At 42.7% G+C, this 22,853-nt stretch overlaps 1 protein-coding gene across 5 annotated transcripts in view; it reads left to right on the top strand.

Annotated features, from left to right (window-relative positions):
- The window catches only part of RBMS3 (RNA binding motif single stranded interacting protein 3), a 918,866-nt gene that overhangs the window by 513,082 nt on the left and 382,931 nt on the right, over positions 1-22,853 (top strand). For all 5 annotated transcript variants that reach the window (XM_073333376.2, XM_073333378.1, XM_073333385.1 and 2 more), the window contains one exon: positions 4,182-4,240. In XM_073333376.2, the coding sequence (XP_073189477.1) occupies positions 4,182-4,240 (59 nt within the window). The remainder of the gene's footprint in view (positions 1-4,181; positions 4,241-22,853) is intronic.

Genomic DNA, 22,853 nt, shown 5'->3' with positions numbered 1-22,853 from the left:
ACCACCTTCAGTAATTGAAGCTAGCAATATACAGAGAACCGAGGAAAAGTTTATTTTATTTTATTTTAAATTGTTACCAATATCATACACTACTGGAGTTTTCCTTGGGTTTGGTTGACATGCAGAAGCTGATCTTTTTCAGGAAGGCAAAAGGAATGAAAGGGAAACATTAGAACTAGAGCTGTGTAAAACTTTTGTGGTAAAACCCAAAGCAGAAGTTAAACCTTGGATTTAGGTTTTGAATTTTGTGGTAAAACCTTCAAAACTGAGTGATATTGCATGATTATTGAAACAGTAAACTGCTCATGTCAGGGACTGTCTTTTGCTATGTGTATGCTAGAAGTGCCTAGTGCAAAGAAGCTCTGATTTTAATTTAGGTTTTCACCTGAGACCTTGAGAAATTTGAGGTTTTGGATCAGTTTTGTGTTGAGTTTTTGGTTCCATTGACTCCCAGAACATTTAGTGTGAAGTTTTGAGTAGTTTAACCCAAAACTAATAAGACTAGAGTTGGTAGAAATTTTTTTCCAAAGGAAAAGGCTTTTTGTTGAAAAACTGACCTTTTACAGTTTGTTTAAAAAAAAAAACCTGTAAATTTTTGTTTTCTTCTAATTTTTTGCAACATTTCTTATCCAAATGACTATCAAAATTATCACTGAAATTTTATGGAAACTATGATAAATTAAAACATTTTGAAAATTTTAATAATGTTGACAATAAAAAAGTTTTGTGAAAGATTTCATGGAAAATGCAAAATGGGTCTGTTTTGAACCCTGCAAAATGGAAACCACTCACAGCCTCTCAAGTTCCTAATATCCACTCCCATTCAGGTGTAGTGATGCAGCAAGCATAAACTTAAAGATATGTACCTGAAATCCAAAGTGTAGATGATGGTGGGTTTTGAACTACAGTGCTTCCCGTAATATTTCTTTGATGAAGCACTTGAATATAGGCCCTGTGGAAGGATGGTTTCAAAAACAGGCACTATAATTCAGCAGGAAACTAAACAGTGCTTATGTGTTCTCATGACACACATAAACCTATATGACAGGTTTCAGAGTAGCAGCCGTCTTAGTCTATATCCGCAAAAAGAACAGGAGTACTTGTGGCACCTTAGAGACTAACAAATTTATTTGAGCATAAGTTTTCATGGGCTACAGCCCACTTCATCGGATGAATAGAATGGAACATTTAGTAAGATCTATATGTTAAGGAAATCTATACGTTCCATTCTCTGCATCTGATGAAGTGGGGCTGTAGCCCACGAAAGCTTATGCTCAAATAAATTTGTTAGTCTCTAAGGTGCCACAAGTACTCCTGTTCCTTTTACAAATCTATATGTCTAGTATCTTTATATTTTAAAAATACTAGTATTGTACAGAGCAAACATATGGGCTGTTGGATTTTACTAACTAGTAGTTAGCATTTAAAACAACAGATTAAGAAGCCATCTCTTGAGCTACATTGTATTATTACATCATATTAATGTGTGAATTCCCATTGTGGAATCCACTTTTGGAACCTCTGTGTGGATAGAATCGAAATTACATAGTTTATCCTGACAGGAAAGCCAACTAAATCCTAACGGAAATCAGAGCCTTTTATTACAGTCCTCCTATGCAAGAAAATTATCATTTTCTGAATAAACTAAATACTTTTCTACCTTGCAGAACTCAAATTATCACCACTCATCAGAGCTCATGTTCCAATTACTGTGAAGTATTTAGGAAAACTGTGTCCAAATTAATTCTAGTTACTTTCTTGTGGTAGTACTCAGGGTTTATAGCTATACGTTAATGTGAAGGCTATTCATATAGTGGAGAGCATTCTTTAGCACCTCTTACTACTCCAGTAGAGTCCAACTCTGCCAGCACTTAGCTACATGAGTAACTTTACTTGCTTGAGTAGTTCCACTGGGATGAATGGGACTACTTCCAGGTGAAATGACTGATGTGACTAAGCATTTGCAGGATTGCGGTGTATAGCAAATAACCTTGGAAAGTCCATAGTAAATGTAATAGAACCACAAATGTCTCTTTTGTTGGCAAGAAATTCAAAAGAGTAAAGCAGATTTAAGTAACTGCTTCACATTTCAGGCTCTGGGTTCTTGCACTCACAAGTAAACCACTGTATGCACAGACTTCTACATCTCAGAGGCTTGGATGGAACAGCATATCCATTCCTTTGGAGTTTTTATGTTACGAGAGAGTCCTAATGAAGACTAATGTTAGGGGTTTTTTTTGGAGAAAGTTTAATTGGGGGTTGAGTTTTATTTGAGGCTGTTGTGGGTTAACTGCTGATTTTAATTGGATTCTCTTTCTCAGTATCTGTCAAAGACTCTTAAGAGAATAGAAAGGCATTGTTTATTTGTATATATTGCATTTATTTGGTTTATAAATCAAATAAATGAAAATGCACTTCATGGGCCAAATTTTTTGCTGGTGTAAATTTACCCATAAAATGCTTGTAAATCACACCAACAGAGAATTTGATACTACAGTAGAACCTCAGAGTTACAAACTGACCAGTCAATCACATACCTCATTGGGAACTGGAAGTACACAATCCGGCAGCAGCAGAGATGAAAAAAAAAGAAGCAAATACAGCACAACACTGTGTTAAATGTAAACTGCTAATTGTAAACTACTAAAAAAAGAAAACGGGAAAGCAGCATTTTTCTTCTGCATAGTAAAGTTTCAAAGCTGTATTCAGTCAGTCAATTGTAAACTTTTGAAAGAACCACCATAACGTTTTGTTCAGAGTTCCAAACATTTCAGAGTTACGAACAACCTCCATTCCGGAAGTGTTCGTAACTCTGAGGTTCTACTGTATATTCTTAGGATATGTGCTTGCTGGTCTTTGGCTGTGACTAAAGTCCGCTGCAAATACTAGTGTAAAGAATAATGTAAGGGAGGTATACGTAAAGGCCCCAACTTTGGAATTCCTCTCTGTTCAGCAAGGCACATAAGATCACGTTTAACTTTAGGCACATGCTTAAGTGCTTTCTTGAATAAGGGCCAAAATTATTATTGCTAAAGAGAACCTTGGCTGACTGACTTAATGCCTGTGTATCTAATGTATTGTGCCCATGATCATTGTATCTGGTGGTATCACAATTCATGATGGTGGGTCATGTCTTACATGCACATCTTCCAAAATGAAAGCACACCTTGTGAGAATGTGTGTACTGTTTCTTCAAATTTGGTGGAAGAGGGTTTCGGGAAAGGTTCTAGAAGGAGCTGGGCGGTGAAATAGAGATGAAGACAGTGTAGCTTCAGGGATAATATTGTTTTTCTTTTTTCACTTAAGTCTGGTATTCAGTGATGGCAAAAAGGGGCCCTTTCTGTGATTCTTTACCGTTGTTGCATGACACAAACTATTTCCAAACTAACGAATAAATATGCATTTTCAGTCCTCTTCCATTTGAGTTAAAGACAGGCACTCACTTTATGGTCTAACTGTTGAATGCAACAAGTTGTAACTGGTCCATGAAATTAAAATTCCCTCTCAAGAGGCTGAGTCTCGTGGAAGTACTCTTAAGCTGTGCTGTTTGTTGTAGTGCCATATATGCAAACACTCATCAGCATTCAGCAAGAAAAGCCTAAAGATACAAAAGCAATTAACAAAAATTGCTTTGACTATCTAAAATGTATTAGATACCTTTTAAAAAAAATAATTCTTCCTTTGGATCTCTTTTTGTCAGCCAGCTTTATAGGGCATTTGGTGAATGGTGGGAAAGCGTCTACTCCATTCCCATTAAAAAACAAAACTTCCTTTGATGGCTTAAAATGCAAATATACATTTAAATAAAGTTAATTTCCTTCACCAGAGAAAGATCTCTGTCTATCTGGATAGCCTACTGGCCACTCCATAACTGGCATTTTTGTTGGGAGTCTTGGTGTAGAGATCAGAGTTTGAATGGGCATGGAAAATGAACATCTCTCAGGATCTGCATTGCAGTGCAGAGAGAATGCAGGGAAGCTTGCTGTCCGTCCTCTACCTCTTCTATGGGTGAACTCCCCTCTCTCTTGTGTGTGTGTGTGTGTGTGTGTGTGTGTGTGTGTGTGTGTGTGTATACATATATATATATATAATAAACGGGATGGAATAGTCTGCATAGATTTAGGGTTAAATATAATAACATGCATTTTTCTTCTTTTTCTTTTCTTTTCTTTTCTCTGTAGGTATGGGAAAATTGTATCCACAAAGGCAATTCTTGACAAAAACACAAATCAGTGCAAAGGTATGTGCAAAGAGTCCTCCCGATGAGTTCGATGTCTGTTTGGCTGATTGACTGGTATTCCATCCGCCAAGGTTCGGGCTCCGACTGTGCAATCAACACAATGTACAGTATATTGCAAACATATTTAATAATGCCAGAGCTCTGAGTTGTATTTTCCAGTAACATTGCTCATTAATTTTTTTCATTAACAAACAAAATGAAAATCGCAAATCAGAACAGGTTTCAAATTGCTTCGGTAGAAAAGTAAATTACCTTCTAACCACATAGCGTTGTCTGATTTGAATGATATCATCAGTGATGCAAATTGATTTCCTATAGCAAAATGAGAAACCCTTGGGAAAACTTTCCCAAGCAAAACCTGGTTTAATTTTTCTATTCTAGAATGTCTCAGACTACATTGCTGGAAGAAGAAAATATGCACTGTGGCACAACATTGATCATAAAATTGTGACATAGTGATATGAAAATGATTTCTCTTACTCTTGGAGTTTTGCATTTTTAATTTCTCGATAATATTTCAAAATATTCTGTTTCTTTTAGTGAAATAAATGTGTACTGTGGAGATATGGTGTTTGCATGTGTCTATATCTTTCTCTAGATAGATACATACAGAGATTTCTGAGACTAGACTAATTATCTGATAAACAGTCTGAAGGTCCATCTTTTCCATGGGTGGGACTTTAACTGTTGGTTCTCACAGTGGAGTCCACTTTCCGGCAGGATAACACTGTAATTCCACAGCTAGTGAACTGTAGAATCTTTTTGCACTGATGTCTCACCGAATTTGCCTCACAAGGAGTGGATTCTGGAAGAAAGCATTTTCTATGTAGCCCTGGTAAGAAAAGGTCTATGGCATCTTAAGGTAGCAAACTAAGTGAAATATGAGGTTAGTGATGAAATAAGATGTGAAGAGGGGAAATATGGAAGGAAACTTGAGGAAAAGTGAGAAGGGACAAAATCCTGCTAGTGTTACAAAAGCGTGCTTAGTAACTGGCATATGGAGTTTCTTTCCCTATAACCCATGCAGCAGCAGTACTGGATAGCCACACAATGGTATATTAGGAAGGGGGACTGAAATTGTACCCTGACAAAACACCACAGTCCCAAAAAGGCATGGTTTGCCACCTGGTGCATGTAGTCAGGCTCTAGGACTCATTGTACACACACTATGCTGGCCTGCATATGCAAGATGGGGGGCTTGTTGCTGCTTTAAAATTAACAGCAGTGTCTATCTCATCAAACAGTCCGACAAGATGGTGCCTTATGTTCAGCACTGCACCACCGTTCCCACCAACATTTTGTTAATAACAATGGGCTATAATACAAGGAAAGGATGTGGCTGAAAAATACATATAAAAATGGGGGGGGGGAGAGGGTGCTGAGAGACAGAAAGAAGAGAATGGAGGGATTTAGCCTTCCATTTCTGGGTTTTGGGGCTGTTTCATTTTGTCTTCTGTTATATCACAGCAATAGGTGCTATGTAATAATGAGAATTTAATAAGATTTGTTTTCAATATAGTTTACAGCAAGGAAAAAGTGAGACACATTTGTTCATGTTTTAGAGGAAAGATCTTTATGGCATGAGTAGTACAACTGAATGACCGTAAACATGGACTTATTTACAATAGATGGCATGGAAATGGCAAATATAGTAAGGATGAGCATTTTGCTTATTTAAATAATGGGTAACAGTTCGTTCCTCTTTGGCAAAACAAACTTCTTAAAGGTGCGGAAAAGAATGAGATGGCCAGTCAAGTAGGCACACCATTCTGTAATGTAGGTGGTGTACCATCAAATATAAAGGGAGTGATTATAGTAAAATCTCAGAGTGGTGGGAAGTCATCTTGCGATTTTAAGACTCAGAAACATATTTCAATGCCACTTGATATTTGGCCAAGTTACAGCAGTGAGTTTAAAAACTAAAACCTCCAAATAAAGAGTTCACATGACAGCAAAAGAAAAAGAAGATCATTTTAAGAAATTGCACAGGTATCAATGAGATTCCTCACAGATCCACTGAGACAGAGTGACAGGTTTCAGAGTAGCAGCCGTGTTAGTCTGTATTCGCAAAAAGAAAAGGAGTACTTGTGGCACCTTAGAAACTAGCAAATTTATTTGAGCATAAGCTTTCGTGAACTACAGCTCACTTCATTGGATGCATTCAGGTGTAGCTCACGAAAGCTTATGCTCAAATAAATTTGTTAGTCTCTAAGGTGCCACAAGTACTCCTTTTCTTTTTGAGACAGAATGCTCTGTCTAACTTGAAGTGTTACGTGTATCCTTTTCCAACAATGAGGAAAACAGATTGAATTTTGGTTTGATTTATTCTTCAAACATTCCTCTGCCTGTAAAAATTCACTCGCACCATGTTAAGGACTAGTGTTATCAAAACATTTTTTTTTTCTGGTGAGAATTAAACAGTCGGATCCAAGAAAACATATATTCCAAGATAGTTCACTAGGGAAACCTTTTGACGTAATCTTTCATTTCAAGATTGTTCTTCTTGGGTAGCATACACACTGAGGCATAGCAGCAGCAACAATCACTCTGTAATAGAACAGTATATTAAAAAAAACAAGCACAGTCATGACAAAGTGGCCAAAAATCACTGAACAAAACAGGGAACAATCCAATATGGAGCGTAATGAAAAATGGACATGATTCATACAGATATTCAAACACAAAAGCCTGATGACACCTAATGTACAAGTTGGAGAATTTTTGCTGTTTTTGCTTTTCCTTCCATGCATTTGCCTTCTGGGTCTAGCGTATTTGCTGATTTTAAAAGTCGGGGAAAATTCTGTAAGAGAAACATTAATCTTAAATGCATAGACTCTTCCCTTTGCAGGGTTTTTTCCTCCAACTGGCTTGCCTTTGATAGGCTTACATGTTTAGAGCAGAGGGAATGAGTAATGGATGTTTCACAGTACAGTTTCCATACCTCATAGCAATGGAATACAGAACAGTTATTCTGCCAAATATACAAGCCCATTCCTTAATGTATGAATTTCTGTTATCTGCATCTGCCCTTGCAGACTCTTTAATGGTGTGCATGCAGATTTACTTCCTAGTTTACTCAGGAGCTCACATTGTCTTGGGCATTTCATCAGCACCTTAAAAGATGAGCCATGGGAGAATGACCAGAGGTCTTAATTCCTACCTATGAGGATCATTCAGTTTTATGAAATAAAAACCATGAAATGCAGTAGCTTCTAGAAGACAGACACTTCAACCTTACAGACTTCATTTTACAGAATAGAGGGAGTACTGCCTTGATTTAATGAGTGGCAGTGTTTTGTCTTTTGGAGGGAAATTTATCTAACTTGATGAGGGAAACCACAGAGACTTCATAAGTAATTGTCCTACTTCACTGAAACTTCTTTCTTTTCCAGAAACCTATTGCTAGATACTACTTATTCATATTTAAAAGGCAAAAGTTTGGGTTACAAACGTGCTTTCATTAGGGTTTCTTAAAGTTTAAGGTCAGAAGGGAACATCTCGTCTGCCCTCCTGTATATCACAGGTCATTCAGCTACAGCCAGTTACCTCTGTATTGAGCCCAAGATTCAAAGCCCACTGAGCCTTTTCGTATATGAATTTATCTTTCTTTGTGTATAGAAAAGGGTGACCTTGTTGCCCTAGCGACAGGGCTGCTACAAGAGTAGAGAGGCAATGAGCAGGAAGTGATATGGTGATGCCAACTACCTCTGTACTGATATTGGTTTGTCTTGTCTTAAATTTAAGTAAGTGGGACTATTCATGTGCTTAAGTACCCGCATGAACCGAAACCTAATGTAAACGAGGTGCTTGGATGCGCTGGTAACCACACCCTTAGAAGCATCTGGATAGGTATGTATGTAATATATTGTGTATATCTGTAAACCTGAGACAGTAACCTATTTTACAGCTGGACTCTGAAGATTAATGCTCTTACATCACTTTGAAAATATGTATTGCTGTAGCTATGCTTTGTATTTATTAATTATTATTGTGTTATCATATTTAAAGTGAAGGAGTTTGGCTCAGAATAGCAACATGGAGCAGGCCCATGTGAAATCATATTCTAGTGAAGAAAGCATCTAAGCTCTGTGGACAGCTCTTTAGACAATACATTTTATTTATTGGGAATAGCACAAACTGAAATAAGTGTGCTCTGTTAGTTATGATTCTCAGAACTGCCATTCTGAGAGAGAGAGAGAGAGAAGAAAAAAAAATCGAGCAAAGTGGTTCTGTGCTTGTTCGCTGACTGTAAACTCCACACACCGGGAGAGCATGCTGAGCATGAATGCGGGGGGAAGGCTCTCATGGACAGGAAATAATTTGTAACACACATTTATTTAATTTTGAAACCATATGCTTATATAAAAAATTAGAATCTCCTGTTTTAGATTACTGGATACATAATGAATGTGCAAAAAGAAAAGGAGCACTTGTGGCACCTTAGAGACTAACAAATTTATCTGAGCATAAGCTTTCGTGAGCTACAGCTCACTTCATCGGATGCATTCAGTGGAAAATACAGTGGGGAGATTTATATACATAGAGAACATGAAACAATGGGTGTTACCATACACACTGTAAGGAGAGTGATCACTTAAGGTGAGTTATTACCAGCAAAGGGTGGGGGGGGGGCAGAACCTTTTGTAGTGATAATCAAGGTGGGCCATTTCCAGCAGTTGACAAGAACGTCTGAGGAACAGTGCGGGGTGGGAGGGAGGAATGAACATGGGAAAATAGTTTTACTTTGTGTAGTGACCCATCCACTCCCAGTCTCTATTCAAGCATAAGTTAATTGTATCCAGTTTGCAAATTAATTCCAATTCAGCAGTCTCTCGTTGGAGTCTGTTTTTGAAGTTTTTTTGTTGAAGAATTGCCACTTTTAGGTCTGTAATCGAGTGACCAAAGAGATTGAAGTGTTCTCCGACTGGTTTTTGACTGTTATAATTCTTAACGTCTGATTTGTGTCCATTTATTCTTTTACGTAGAGACTGTCCAGTTTGGCCAATGTACATGGCAGAGGGGCATTGCTGGCAGATGATGGCATATATCACATTGGTAGAGGTTCAGGTGAATGAGACTCTGATGGTGTGGCTGATGTGATTAGGCCCTATGATGGTGTCCCCTGAATAGATATGTGGACACAGTTGGCATCGGGCTTTGTTGCAAGGATAGGTTCCTGGGTTAGTGGTTCTGTTGTGTGGTGTGTGTAGTTGCTGGTGAGTATTTGTTTCAGGTTGGGGGGCTGTCTGTAAGCAAGGACTGTCCTGTCTCCCAAGATCTGTGAGAGTGATGGGTCATCCTTCAGGATAGGTTGTAGATCCTTGATGATGCATTGGAGAGGTTTTAGTTGGGGGCTGAAGGTGATGGCTAGTGACGTTCTGTTATTTTCTTTGTTGGGCCTGTCCTGTAGTAGGTGACTTCTGGGTACTCTTCTGGCTCTGTCAATCTGTTTCTTCACTTCAGCAAGTGGGTATTGTAGTTGTAAGAACACTTGATAGAGATCTTGTAGGTGTTTGTCTCTGTCGGAGGGGTTGGAGCAAATGCGGATGTATCGTAGAGCTTGGCTGTAGACAATGGATCGTGTGGTGTGGTCTGGATAAAAGCTGGAGGCACGTAGGTAGGAATAGCGGTCGGTAGGTTTCCGGTATAGGGTGGTGTTTATGTGACCATCGCTTATTAGCACCATAGTGTCCAGGAAGTGGATCTCTTGTGTGGACTGGTCCAGGCTGAGGTTGATGGTGGGATGGAAATGGTTGAAATCATGGTGGAATTCCTCAAGGGCTTCTTTTCCATGGGTCCAGATGACGAAGATGTCATCAATGTAGCACAAGTAGAGTAGGGGCATTAGGGGATGAGAGCTGAGGAAGCGTTGTTCTAAGTTAGCCATAAAAATGTTGGCATACTGTGGGGCCATGTGGGTACCCATAGCAGTGCCGCTGATTTGAAGGTATACATTGTCCCTAAATGTGAAATTGTTATGTGTGAGGACAAAGTCACAAAGTTCAGCCACCAGGTTTGTCGTGACATTACTGTTCCTGACGGCTTGTAGTCCATCTTTGTGTGGAATGTTGGTGTAGAGGGCTTCTACATCCATAGTGACCAGGATGGTGTTTTCAGGAAGATCACCGATGGATTGTAGTTTCCTCAGGAAGTCAGTGATGTCTCAAAGATAGCTGGGAGTGCTGGTAGCATAGGGCCTGAGGAGGGAGTCTACATAGCCAGACAATCCTGCTGTCGGGGTGCCAATGCCTGAGATGATGAGGCGTTCAGGATTTTCAGGTTTATGGATCTTGGGTAGCAGATAGAATACCCCAGGTCGGAGTTCCAGGGGTGTGTCTGTGCGGATTTGTTCTTGTGCTTTTTCAGGGAGTTTCTTGAGCAAATGGTGTAGTTTCTTTTGGTAACCCTCAGTGGGATCAGAGGGTAATGGTTTGTAGAAAGTGGTGTTGGAGAGCTGCCTAGCAGCCTCTTGTTCATATTCCGACCTATTCATGAGGACGACAACACCTCCTTTGTCAGCCTTTTTGATTATGATGTCAGGGTTGTTTTGAGGCTGTGGAAGGCATTGTGTTCTGCATGGCTGAGGTTATGGGGCAAGTGATGCTGCTTTTCCACAATTTCAGCCCGTGCACGTCAGCGGAAGCACTCTATGTAGAAGTCCAGTCTGCTGTTTCGACCTTCAGGAGGAGTCCACCCAGAATCCTTCTTTTTGTAGTGTTGGTAGGAAGGTCTCTGTGGGTTAGTAAGTTGTTCAGAGGTGTGTTGGAAATATTCCTTGAGTCGGAGATGTCAAAAATAGGATTCTAGGTCCCCAGAGAACTGTATCATGCTCGTGGGGGTGGAGGGGCAGAAGGAGAGGCCCCGAGATAGGACAGATTCTTCTGCTGGGCTAAGAGTATAGTTGGATAGATTAACAATATTGCTGGGTGGGTTAAGGGAACCACTGTTGTGGCCCCTTGTGGCATGTAGTAGTTTAGATTGTTTAGTGTCCTTTTTCTTTTGTAGAGAAGCAAAGTGTGTGTTGTAAAAACTTCATGAAAAATCTCGTACAGATACAGACAGACATCATCTTCCTTTCCAAATGCAAAAGATGGACATCATACCAAAAGGACTAAAGGTAAAAAATCCATTACAATCTACATACCACACAGACTATGCTGACAGCTTGTGCCCCACGCTGTCAAAGAAACTGCGGAACCAATTGATCAACATCCTCTAGAGCAAACAGGGAAAAATTAAGAATGAGCTCTGAAAACTGGATACTCTCATAAAAAACCAACCTTCCACACAAAGTTCCTCGTGGCTGGACTTTACAAAAAGTAGACAAGCCATTTACAACACACACTTTGACCCACTCCCCCCCCCCCCCCGCTCTCCTGCTGGTGATAGCTCACCTTAAGTGATCACTCTCGTTACAGTGTGTATGGTAAGACCCATTGTTTCATGTTCTCTATGTATATAAATCTCCCCACTGTATTTTCCACTGAATGCATCCGACGAAGTGAGCTGTAGCTCACGAAAGCTTATGCTCAAATAAATTTGTTACTCTCTAAGGTGCCACAAGTACTCCTTTTCTTTTTGCAAACACAGACTAACACGGCTGCTACTCTGAAACCTGTCATAATGAATGTGATGATTTTATAGTCCTAGTTTTTTTAAAAAAAATGTTCCATGCCATCAGTGAGATAAGAATCTACATGTTGTTAAAATGTAGGGATATGTAGCATTTTAATGTTGGGGTTTTCATGAAAGTGAGGGGTGTGACAGGGCTGGCTAGAGGATGAGCGTTGGAAGGCATGCTGCAAGCTTCTCTGCACAGCTCTGCCATTCCATCTCAGTTCTCACGTGTGGCAGCCCTTGCTTACTCAGTCTTAGGCCTCTTGAGCAGAGACTGCAAATTATGCTGAGATGTGCCAAGCTTTTTAGGCAAGAAAGGATAGAAGTCCTAGAGTTGGAAGGACACTGTATTAATCAACTGTGTAACCAAGTTCAACCATATTACTGATAGTTTTCCTTGTATCGTATGACAAATTTTATATTGTACACACTATTTTTTATAAAACCCAGTTCTGTCAACTCCAAAAATGCAGATTGGCTTAAAAATGAGGAGGGTTTTTTTTGTTAAATAATACGTTTTGGGTTCTTATTTGTCTTCTGATTTCTCAGCCTCGGGGGTACACTCTTCTCAAGCTTTTCTTCCCAACCATGGGGGATAGAAACTTTGTTTCATTCATGTAATCACATGAATCTGGGTGCCTCATCTCTAAGAAACACACCAAATACTTGCAATTAAATCACAAGAATTGGCAGCTCTGAAAACCGTACTGGTCTACTCTAAATGAAACAGTGGTAAATATTTTCCTTGAATGAAAACAGTTCCTGGCATCCAGCTATATTATTTGAAGCCCAAGAGTGTGCAAAGCTGAAGGCAATATTTTATTACTATTGCCCTTGAACCAAATTGGTATCAAGATAAATAAACTGTTGGTCTGCTTTTTCAAACGATCTTAGCATGCTGAGCTCTCCTTGATTTTAGTATTCGGTAGCTCTGAAAATCAGATTCTCTGTCTATCTTTATCCTCCCTGAACATGTATGTGTGTCATTACGCACTGTGGATGCTCAAGACCTGACTACCCAATACTGGCTGCAATATTTATGTGATATAAGGCCTTAAAAATGCCCATTGAAGTTAATGGCAGTCTTTCTGTTGACTACACTTTGCTTTGAAGTAGGCCCATAAACCCTAATACAGGATAGTCAATTATTTTTGTTCAAGGTCCAGATTTCTTGGTTAAGGTATAGTCAAGGTGCAGACTCCAAAGAAAATAATGATAATATGTAAATAAAAAGATTTCAGGGTCCATTCAAAAGCATCTGGCCGTCCGGATTTGGCCTGTGGGCTGCCTGTTGATGACCCCGTCCTAATACAACTCCACAAGTTTGACTATTTAACAGTAACCTAGGTGATTTGCAAATGGGATCTGACTGAGTATGCCCTAGCTGGGTTAATTAACTTGGAGATGAGAGAGAAGAGATAGGTGGAGTAATGTCATTTATTGGACCAACATCTGTTGGTGGAAGGTGCATGCTTTGAGAATTGTTCTTCAGGGCTGGGCCAAAAAAAGAAGCTGGCCCAATAAAATATATTACCTAACCTACCTTGTCTCTCTCATCTCTTGGGACCAAGACAGCTACTACAACACTGCAGATAACTTGGAGATGGCAGTTTCATATTTGTACATTTATAAACGCTTCCAAAGTTATTGCTAATGGAACTAAAATGGGTTTCATGAATAGTTCTGAACTTCTTACTGTACCTACATGATGGCAGCATTGGTTGTTTTCATCCCATTGCAAAGACTTTGATGGAGAGACACCCTCCAACATGTCTGGAAAGTATTACTTCTCATTTGTTGCAGCTCATGCCAGATTACAATTCTTGACTGTATTTAAAGTCTGTCCTGTTTTAAGTCAATCCTGTCAAATTTGTGTATTCAGTTTAAGGTCAAGTCTTCAAGAGAGAGGAAACGCCGCCTTAATTAGTTCTCCAGACTCTCTTATTTAAATAATTTTTTTGCCGTTTAGGAGAATATTTCCTGGGTCATTATCCCTTCATAAATTAACTGATAAATGACCTAAAAAGTGTTTTCCATAAGGACCCCAAGATGCTCAAGTATGCTGTGGTGTATAATTTTATCCTTGATTACATCAGCTTTTTAATTTGTTGAATACCAGTTCCAGAATTTGTAAACCCAAATCATTGGTGAATAAACCAATCATTTATCATCTTGTCATAGATGTTAAAAATCAATTTTTGGTTCGTATTTTATACACTGGTCCATATAACCCTCAGTCAGTCTCCTGGTGTTCATTTCAAAAAGGTTTTGGCAAAGAGTAATCTTTCTGTATGTCTTCTGGTCTCAAGAGTGATTTGTAAACATTTGCTTTGTCCCATAGGCTGTTAGCAGAAGTCTTAAAGAGGATTTTTTTCAATACTAGTTCATGATGAGGTGGGTTAAAATCTTCTGACACTACAATGGCTTTTTCCCCATCCCACAGAATCAATTTGCTTAGCTTGGACTTTCTGTTATGATCCTTTCTCATGGCATGTTGCTGGATACCATGGCTTATATAAAAACCTATTTATCTGATCTGTGGTTACTTGAAGCAGGTCATGCCTCCCAATATCAATGCTCATTTGCTTATCCTAAACCCATTTCTTCCAAAGGTTTTGGATGTTTCTAAAAACTGCAACAAAATACTGTTATGCTGTGGAAGCAGAACCCTGTTGTTCCATAAGGGGCCATGGTCAGCATTGCTCAATTTCTACTACTTAGCTTGCTTTCACCACCTTTGTCCTGTTTATTTTGCTCTGGTACATATATTTCATTAGATGGTTTATATGTGTGCCAGAATCCCCGTACATGCTTGATATAAAGTGACAGTTTGCTAACAAACTGTACTGACAGACGCTTACTGAATTATAATTACTCAACGGGAACCATCCTGAATCAGCATCAGTTAATTACAGAATAGCTCGATCTCACTTTTATGCTATTCCGACAATCAGAAAAGTAATCATTTTCCATTTTTTTCAATTAATACATTTTCCTGACTTGTTTATAACATTGGAGCTATTTTAGTCAAGTGAATTAAATAACTGTTCTCTTTCTCAGTGGGTAATAAACAGAAAGTAAAGCACTAATAGGCATTCCATCCAGGCCACCATTTTAATTAGAACTGGTGTACTCTAACTGTTTGGGGCTTCATGCTCAGAGATGACATGGCCATTTTTTGATAACTGCATATAACTGCCTGAGGATGTATATGGGGAATGAGGGAAAAAAACCGTAACCTTTGGCAGCAAAAACTTACATCTCTATGCCGGGAGCAAAAGAACCACTCCATCAGCTCAGCCAGTACAAAGAGGTAAACAGTGTTAATACTCTCATGTATTAATAGCGATAAGGGCCAGTTGTGCTAAACCCAGAACAAACATTAGTAAAAGACAGCCCTCCTCAAAAGTGCTTACAGTCTGGGGCCTCAATTATCAAAAAACTGGTGTGCATGCTTAACTTGATGCACTATGAGTCATGCCACTGACTTGAATGGGACTACTCACAGTGCATCAAGTTAAGCACACACACACACAAATCTTTGCGGGATTGGGGCCTAGATTATAACAGGATATAATGAGTTGAAGAATCAAATTTAGGGAGAGGTGGAGGATGAGTTGACAGTAAAGCAAGCACATTTTAGCACAATCAGCGTTAGTCACAGCTTGCCACCTGCTTTGCCATTATGCAGTGGGTGAAATTCACCCTTCTGCAGAGGGCCCATGTGATGTGTATGCATTGCTTAAGGCCCACTTAAGCCTTATTGTGTTGTTTCGGTGGCATTTAAGTGGTGCATAGGCCTGGTGTGACTTAAAAATTCTGAGGTGTGTGGTTTTTTTATATAATATGTTTTGAATTCTTTTTGTTTGCCTTCTCATTTCTGAGCCTTTGTTATGCTTGGGTCACCTTCTCAAGCTAAATCAACTCTAAATCTAAACTGAAAGGGATTTCATGCTCATGATTCAGCTTTGTTAACTACAGAATGAAAATTGGTGGGTGAAGTAATATTGAAGCAAGGACTAGGGGTTTCATCTCTTCTGAATTCGAGCCTTAGGGCCTTGTAAATAGCTGTTCATACTAATTAGTGTTAAGTAGTTGTTAAGTGTAGTTAGAAGTTAGAGTCCCAGTGGGGGCATGCCCCGGTCTCTGGGGTTTAAGACCTATGCGGACTGTAACAGGTCTATGCCTGTAAGTGACCCCCACAGCAGCTGCCCGAAGTGCTTGGGTGAATCACATGTGAAGGACAAGTGTCATATTTTTAAAAATTTTCGACCCAGGGCTCAGAAAGTGTGGGATATTCGTTTGTGGGCTTTCCTCATTTAGGGGCTGCCCTTCATCTGTTTTCTGAGCAGTCCCGCCAAGACTCAACTCCTAGTACTTTGTCGTCGGTATGCAGCACACCCCAGGCACAGGGCTTTGCCCAGCACCGCTCCTGGGCACTGGTGCCCAAAAGAAAACAAAGAAGCGTGGCTCTCTGGTACTGGGCAAGAAAGGCCATGGGGAATTGGGCAAAGGACCCAGTTTGGTCCACCCGACCACTTTGGAGCCAGGTGGATGTGCCTCCCCAGTTGGGGCCCTTAGCTCCTTCAAGGATCCACCACTGACTCCTGGGAGTGGTGTGGGACCCAAACTTGTGGCGGCATCAACGCCTTCCCAAGCTCCCCCAGCTCTGAGAGAGCAGAGGCTCTGCTGGCACCACAGGAAGCAGCAAAGGCTCCCTACGAGGGCAAGCCAGCCGCTAAGACCCTTTAGGAGCACTGGAGCGCCACCGATCCCCAAAGCCAAGGAAGTATTCTTTGCCTCTGCGCTGCAGATCTCCGGCATCGCAGCCCAGATCCTGGAGCCCAGGGGCTCGCTTTCGGTCATTGGCACCATGTTCAAGGTCCCTGCCATCTCAATGTGGATCACTTAGGGGGCAGCGCCGGTCTCCATACCACCAGCACCGTTCGCCCTCCTGCCGGTTGTCCTCTTGGTACAGATCTTCGTCGCCTGCACTGTTGCAATTCTGGTCCCCCCGGCGCCAGCACCAGTCCCCTTGATACCAGCACCAATCCTCCCACTCCAAGCACTGGTCTCCGGCGGCGACAGTCAGCAGGCTGACACAGGTGGTCACCAGAAGGGGATTCCTCCAGCATGGAAGGGCAGTTTAGCCCTTCGCCAAGATTCCACGGGTTCAGTTGGGCACCTGAGGTTGCGTTGATGTCTACAGCGCTGCCTTGGCAGCATGGTCAGTGGCCAGTGCAATGGCTTTATTGGAGTGCATGGGTCATGCTGCTGATGCCCCCTTCTCAGCTCTCATCTTCTGCTACCTCAGAGCAATAGCCGACGGTACCAAAAGCACCAGGCTCAGTGCATGAAACGCACTCAGAGGTCGGGGTAGAGGAGACAGCACCCACACCAACCCCCCCCCATTCCCCATGGGGGATAATGCCCTGGGGCCTCTCCCAGCAGTACAGTCATAATCCTCATCCCCAGACAAGGCAGTCGCGGGACCTTTGAGGGTCAGCCGCCAGACGATTTTAAAGAACACCATGCCCTGCTTCAATGGGTGGCTGTGAACTTGGGCCTAGAGGTGGAGGAAATGGCCAAGGAGGCAGTCACTTTGTTCAGTGTGCTGTCATCCTCTACCCCTGCCCGTGTTGCACTACCATTGCATGACGGGATACTGAAAATTGCCCAAGACCCTCTGGCAAACCCTGTCATCCATCCCTACCACCTTCAAAAGGTCCAAAAAGAAGTACTTCGTCCTGGCCAAAGGGTTTGAGTACCTTTATACCCACCCGCCTATGGGTTCACTGGTTGTCTATGTGACCAACGAGAAGGAGAAGCAGGGGCACACCAGTTCAACTCCCAAAAATAAAGAGGCCAAAAGACTCTGCCTTTTTGGGAGAAAAATATTATTTGACAGCTGGCCTGCAATTCCAGGTGGCGAACCACCTGGCCCTTGGGCAGGTACAATTTTAACTTATGGGACTTCCTCCGTAAGTTTAAGGAGTCCCTCCCGCAGGGTTTGGCCCAGGAATTTGGACACCTGGTGGAGGAGGGTATCGTGGCAGCTAAGTGCTCCCTCCAAATGGCGTGGGACGTGGTGGACTCGGCAGCTAGGGTAGACACGCCAACGATGGTCATGAGGTACAGCTCCTGGTTCAGACTGCTGGCCTCTCCCAAGAGATGCAGACCTCAATCCAGAACCTCTCATTCGATGGGAATTGACTCTTTTTGGAGTAGATGGATGTGAGGCTGCATGGGTTAAAGGACACTCCAGCCACCCTTCGCTCACTGGGCATGCATATGTTGCAGTCTGCATGGAAGCACTTCCAGCCACCCCCGTCACTAAGGCCTTGGCAGCCTCGTCGGGGTGTGCAAGGAGAAAGGATAGAGACACAAGCTTTAATTGTCACCACCTTTCCTCCTTCTGCTCCCCTGTGCAGCCCGATCCGGCAAAGTATCCTGGGGAACGGAAGAGCTCATTTTGAAAGTGTGCTTGAGAGTGGTGCCCCAGTTAGTTCCCTGGATCCACCTTGTTCTTTCTTCGACTGCCTTCATCTCTACCGTTCGGCCTGGTCATGGGTCACCTTGGACCACTGGGTACTGGGCATAGTATCTCAAGGCTATACCCTTAAATTTTCGGATGCCCCTCCCTATCAACTCCCTCTTCCCTGTCCCTCTCAGGGACTTGGACTCTTATCACGAGCAACTCCTCATTCAACAGGTTGAGAGTCTCCTGCACCTGGGTTTGGTGAAGGAGGTCCCTCAAGACATGAAGGAAAAAGGGTTCTGTTCCTGCTACTTCCTAATCCAAAAAGCAAAAGGGGACCTCAGACACATTCTGGACCTGCGTCGCCTCACAAGTCTCTCAGAAAGTTGAAGTTTTGCATGGTCTCCCTGGCCTCCATCATCCCCTCCCTGGATCCGGGAGACTGGTACTCCACCCTCGACTTGAAGGACACTTATTTCCATATTCCAAGGTCACAGACGTTGCCTCCGTTTCATAGTGGATGGGCGCCATTTTCAATTCATGGCACTGCTCTTTGGCCTCTCTTTGGCCCCAAGGGTGTTCACAAAGTGTATGGCACCAGTGGCTGCTTACCTGAGATGTCAAGGAGTCCAGGTCTTCCCATAGCTTAATGACTGGCTCATCTAGGGCAGGTCTCAGGAGCAAGTGCAGAGGAGCCTCGATATGGTGTGTTCCATCTGCCACAACCTGGGCCCGTTAATAAATGAGAAAAAATCCACCTTAATGCCAGTCCAGCAAATAGAGTTCATTGGGGCAGTTCTCGACTCCATGCAAGCCAGAGCCTTCCTTCTGGAAGAATGTTTTCAGGCAATGTCGGTCCTGATCTCCCATCTAAAGAGCCACTCACTCATCACAGCTCATACCTGCATACGGTTGTTGGGCTACATGGCCGGGTGTACATACGTGGTCAGTGATGCCCAGATCCATCTCTGTCATCTGCAAGTGTGGCTGGCTTCGGTCTACGTCCCCAACAGGCATGACCTAGATCTGGTAGTCAGGGTGCTGGATCACATCTGGTAATACCTGGATGGGTAGTTAGACCCCAGGTGTTGGAGGGAGTTCAACTTCGCAACCCCATCCCCAGCACTGACCCTGGTCTCCAATGCTTCAGACATGGGCTGGAGAGCCCACCTGGGTGACCTAAGCACCCAGGGCTGCTGGTTGTGGGACAACCTGGCCCTCCAGGTCAATATCAGGGAGCTCAGACCTGTTCGCCTGGCCTGCCAGGCTTTCTTGCCCCACCTTAAGGGCAAGGTGGTGCAGATCCTGACGTACAATATCGGCACAATGTATTACATCAATAGGTAGGGTGGAGTCAGGTCATTGGCCCTTTGTCAAGAAGCTCTTCACCTTAGGGATTTTTGTGTGCAGCATGCCATTTATCTGATTGCCGCACACCTGCCCAGAACCAGGAAAATCTTAGCGGATCAGTTCAGCAGGACCTTCTCGTCTTGCCACAAGTGTGCTGACCATCTCCAGATGGAGCGACGTATCTTCCAGAGGTGGGGGACTCCCCAGGTGGACCTGTTTGCGTCCAGGCAGAACAGGATGTGCCACGTGTTGTGTTGGATCCAGGGGATGGACAGGGCCCCACATCAGATGCCATTCTCATCCCGTGGTCAGGGGCGCTGAAGTATGCCTTTCCGCCAGGGCTGTTAATTTATAGGGTCCTTGGGAAGATCAAGCAGCATAGGGCAAAGATTATCCTAATAGCCCTCACATGGCCTTGCCAGCACTGGTTCGGCATGTTGCTGGACCTTTCGGTAGCTGCCCTGCTGCAGCTGCTCCTCTGGCCAGATCTGCTGTCCCAGAACCATGGCAGCCTTCTGCACCCGAACCTGTGTTGCTGGGTAGTAGGAAACCCTCCATCAAAGAGACTTACCTGGTCAAATGGAAAAGGTTCACGTGCTGGGCCTCGGAACGGTGTATCTGAGCCGAGCAGGCCTCGCTGCAGGAAATCCTGGATTATCTGCTGCACCCCAAGCTCCAAAGTTTGTCCCTGTCATCAATTAAGGTCCACCTGGTCACGATCTCAGCTTTCCACTTTCCATTCTAAGGCAGGTCAGTCTTCACTCATGACATGATGGCTTGGTTTTTGAAAAGTCTGGAGCATCTCTACCCACGCATCCGGCATCCCATCCCTCCCTGGGACCTGAATCTTGTGCTGTCGAGGCTCATGGGGCCTCCCCTCGAGCCTCTGGCTTCCTGCTTGCTCCTACTTCGTTCTTGATTGTGATAATGTCGGCCCTCAGGTTGTCCAAAATCAGGGCGCTTACTTCAGAACCGCCATATACGCGGTCTTCTATAAGGATAAGGTACAGTTGCAACTGCATCCAGCGTTTCTGCCCAAGGTCATTTCCCAGTTTCATACTGGCCAGGACATATACTTACCTGTCTTTTTTCCAAAGTCTCATACATCAGATGAGGAGTGCGGGCTACACACCCTGGGTGTCAGGAGGGTGCTGGCATTCTACATAGATAGAACAAAGCCATTTCATAAGTCAACGAAGTTATTCGTTGCGGTGGCAGACAGAATGAAAGGTTACCCAGTGTCTGCTCAGAGGATTTCGTCCCAGATCATGGCTTGCATCCGCTAGTGCTATGAGCTGGAGAAGGTGCCTCTGCTGGCAATCATGACTGCTCACTCGACTAGAGCACAAGAGATCTGTAGGGCCACTACCTGGTTATCTGTCCACATGTTTGTGTCTCATTATGCGCTTACCCAGCAAGCTCGAGACAACGCTGGCTTTGGCAGAGCAGTGCTGCAAGACCATGAACTTCGAGCTCACCTCTATGGACACTCTTGTGGGTCACCTAGAATGGAATCGACATGAGCAAGCACTCAGAGAAGAAAAACCTGTTACCTACCTTTTCGTAACTGTTGTTCTTCGACATGTGTTGCTCATGTCCATTCCGTTACTCGCCCTCCTGCCCCTCTGTTGGAATTGCCAGCAAGAAGGAACTGAGAGGGCATGTGGCCGGTGGCACCTGATATACTGATGCATGAGTGCAGCACTCAAGGGGGCTCCACAGCCGGCCCTACGAATACTGCTAAGGCAAAAATCTCCAACAACTGCGGACGTGGGTGTACACCTAGAATGGAATGGACATAAGCAACACATCTTGAAGAACAACAGTTACGAAAAGGTAGGTAACCGTTTTTTACTTTGGGCTAGATCATAATGTCACAATCTAGCCCTATGTGATTAAGCCTAGTCATTGATAGAGGTGAAACTAGAACATGGGAAGTGGGACAGCTGGATTCCAATCAGGGAGTTTAATCCACTAGCTGTATAATGTTTAGAAACCATCTCCTCTTCCTCCAGCGACATTTTCTGAATTCACATGCCCCTCTTTTTTTTTTTTTTTTTTTTTTTTTTGCATAAGAGAAGCTTTCTGAGTTTTTTTGCAAGTGTCCAAAGAGGAAAATAGTTTCATGACCAAGTTTGTAAAATTTCTCCAATTTGATCAAATTTTGCAAACTCAAAATCAGGCAGATTTTGTCATAAGTGGCTCCCCGTTCAACCGGCTTCAGATCCAGGCCTGGAGACCTCCCTGGTATAGTAGCCTCCGACCATAGTGTCCAGCAGCCTTCATCAGACCTGCAAGTGACACGAGAAAGACTTCTACCAAGAAGATTATGAAATCTCCTCAGAAAGAACATAATTCTAAGAGATCTGCCTTATTGGAGGCTTTGCGTCCCTTAGAGACTTCCAGCGAAGCTTCAAGAGATCTCAATACCAAGAGCTCTAAATTGAAGTTCTTGAGTTCCTCAAAATCACACAGTACCAACAGTACTATTGCCTCCAGTGACCGAGGTGTTAAGACTCTAGGGACTAATCCAAAGAAGTCGGTACCTCGTGCAGCATCTACTGTGTCTTCGGTACCTCAACCAGCAGCCCGGCAAATGTCAGAACTGCCTGTACCACCCTTGTTACCGCAGGCCTCTACGCCCACAGCCCACAAAGTTCCTGTGCAACCTCACCTGTAGCTCAGGAGTTCAGATTTTCCAGGGATGTGTTTCTCTCCAATAAACCCAAGTCGTCTTTATTGAGCTCAGTTAGACTCCTGATACAACAACCTCATATTAATAAAACTCATAAGAAAATGGGATTTTCAGATTATGACTTTAAAGCCCAATGTTCCCATTGTGTTTAAGAGGAGAATGAAAGCACATGTGCCCATAGGACTAAGTGAAACCAGAAATTTTGTTTCTGTTCCTGTGCAGACGCCTTTTTACTGACATGCTGCTCCTGGGTTTGGCATTCCTTAGAGAGAGAAGAGTGGAATGTAAAAGGGAGAAACTTTCCAGTTAACATTTGGTTTGAATTTACATATAACTAAAAAATGTTACATGTTATAATTCCAGTGCTCTTCCATTTTATCCACAGAAACATTAGCTATTTTTTAAACTTCACATAAGCTTTTAATTTCTTATGTTGCATCAGTGTCACTGAATCATTAGTTTATCATGGTAAA

This window comes from Lepidochelys kempii, chromosome 2 (assembly GCF_965140285.1).
Source record: "Lepidochelys kempii isolate rLepKem1 chromosome 2, rLepKem1.hap1, whole genome shotgun sequence".
Taxonomy (NCBI): Eukaryota; Metazoa; Chordata; order Testudines; family Cheloniidae; genus Lepidochelys; species Lepidochelys kempii.
The sequence above is the reverse complement of the archived record's forward strand: the minus strand, read 5'-3'. Positions and strand labels throughout refer to the sequence as shown.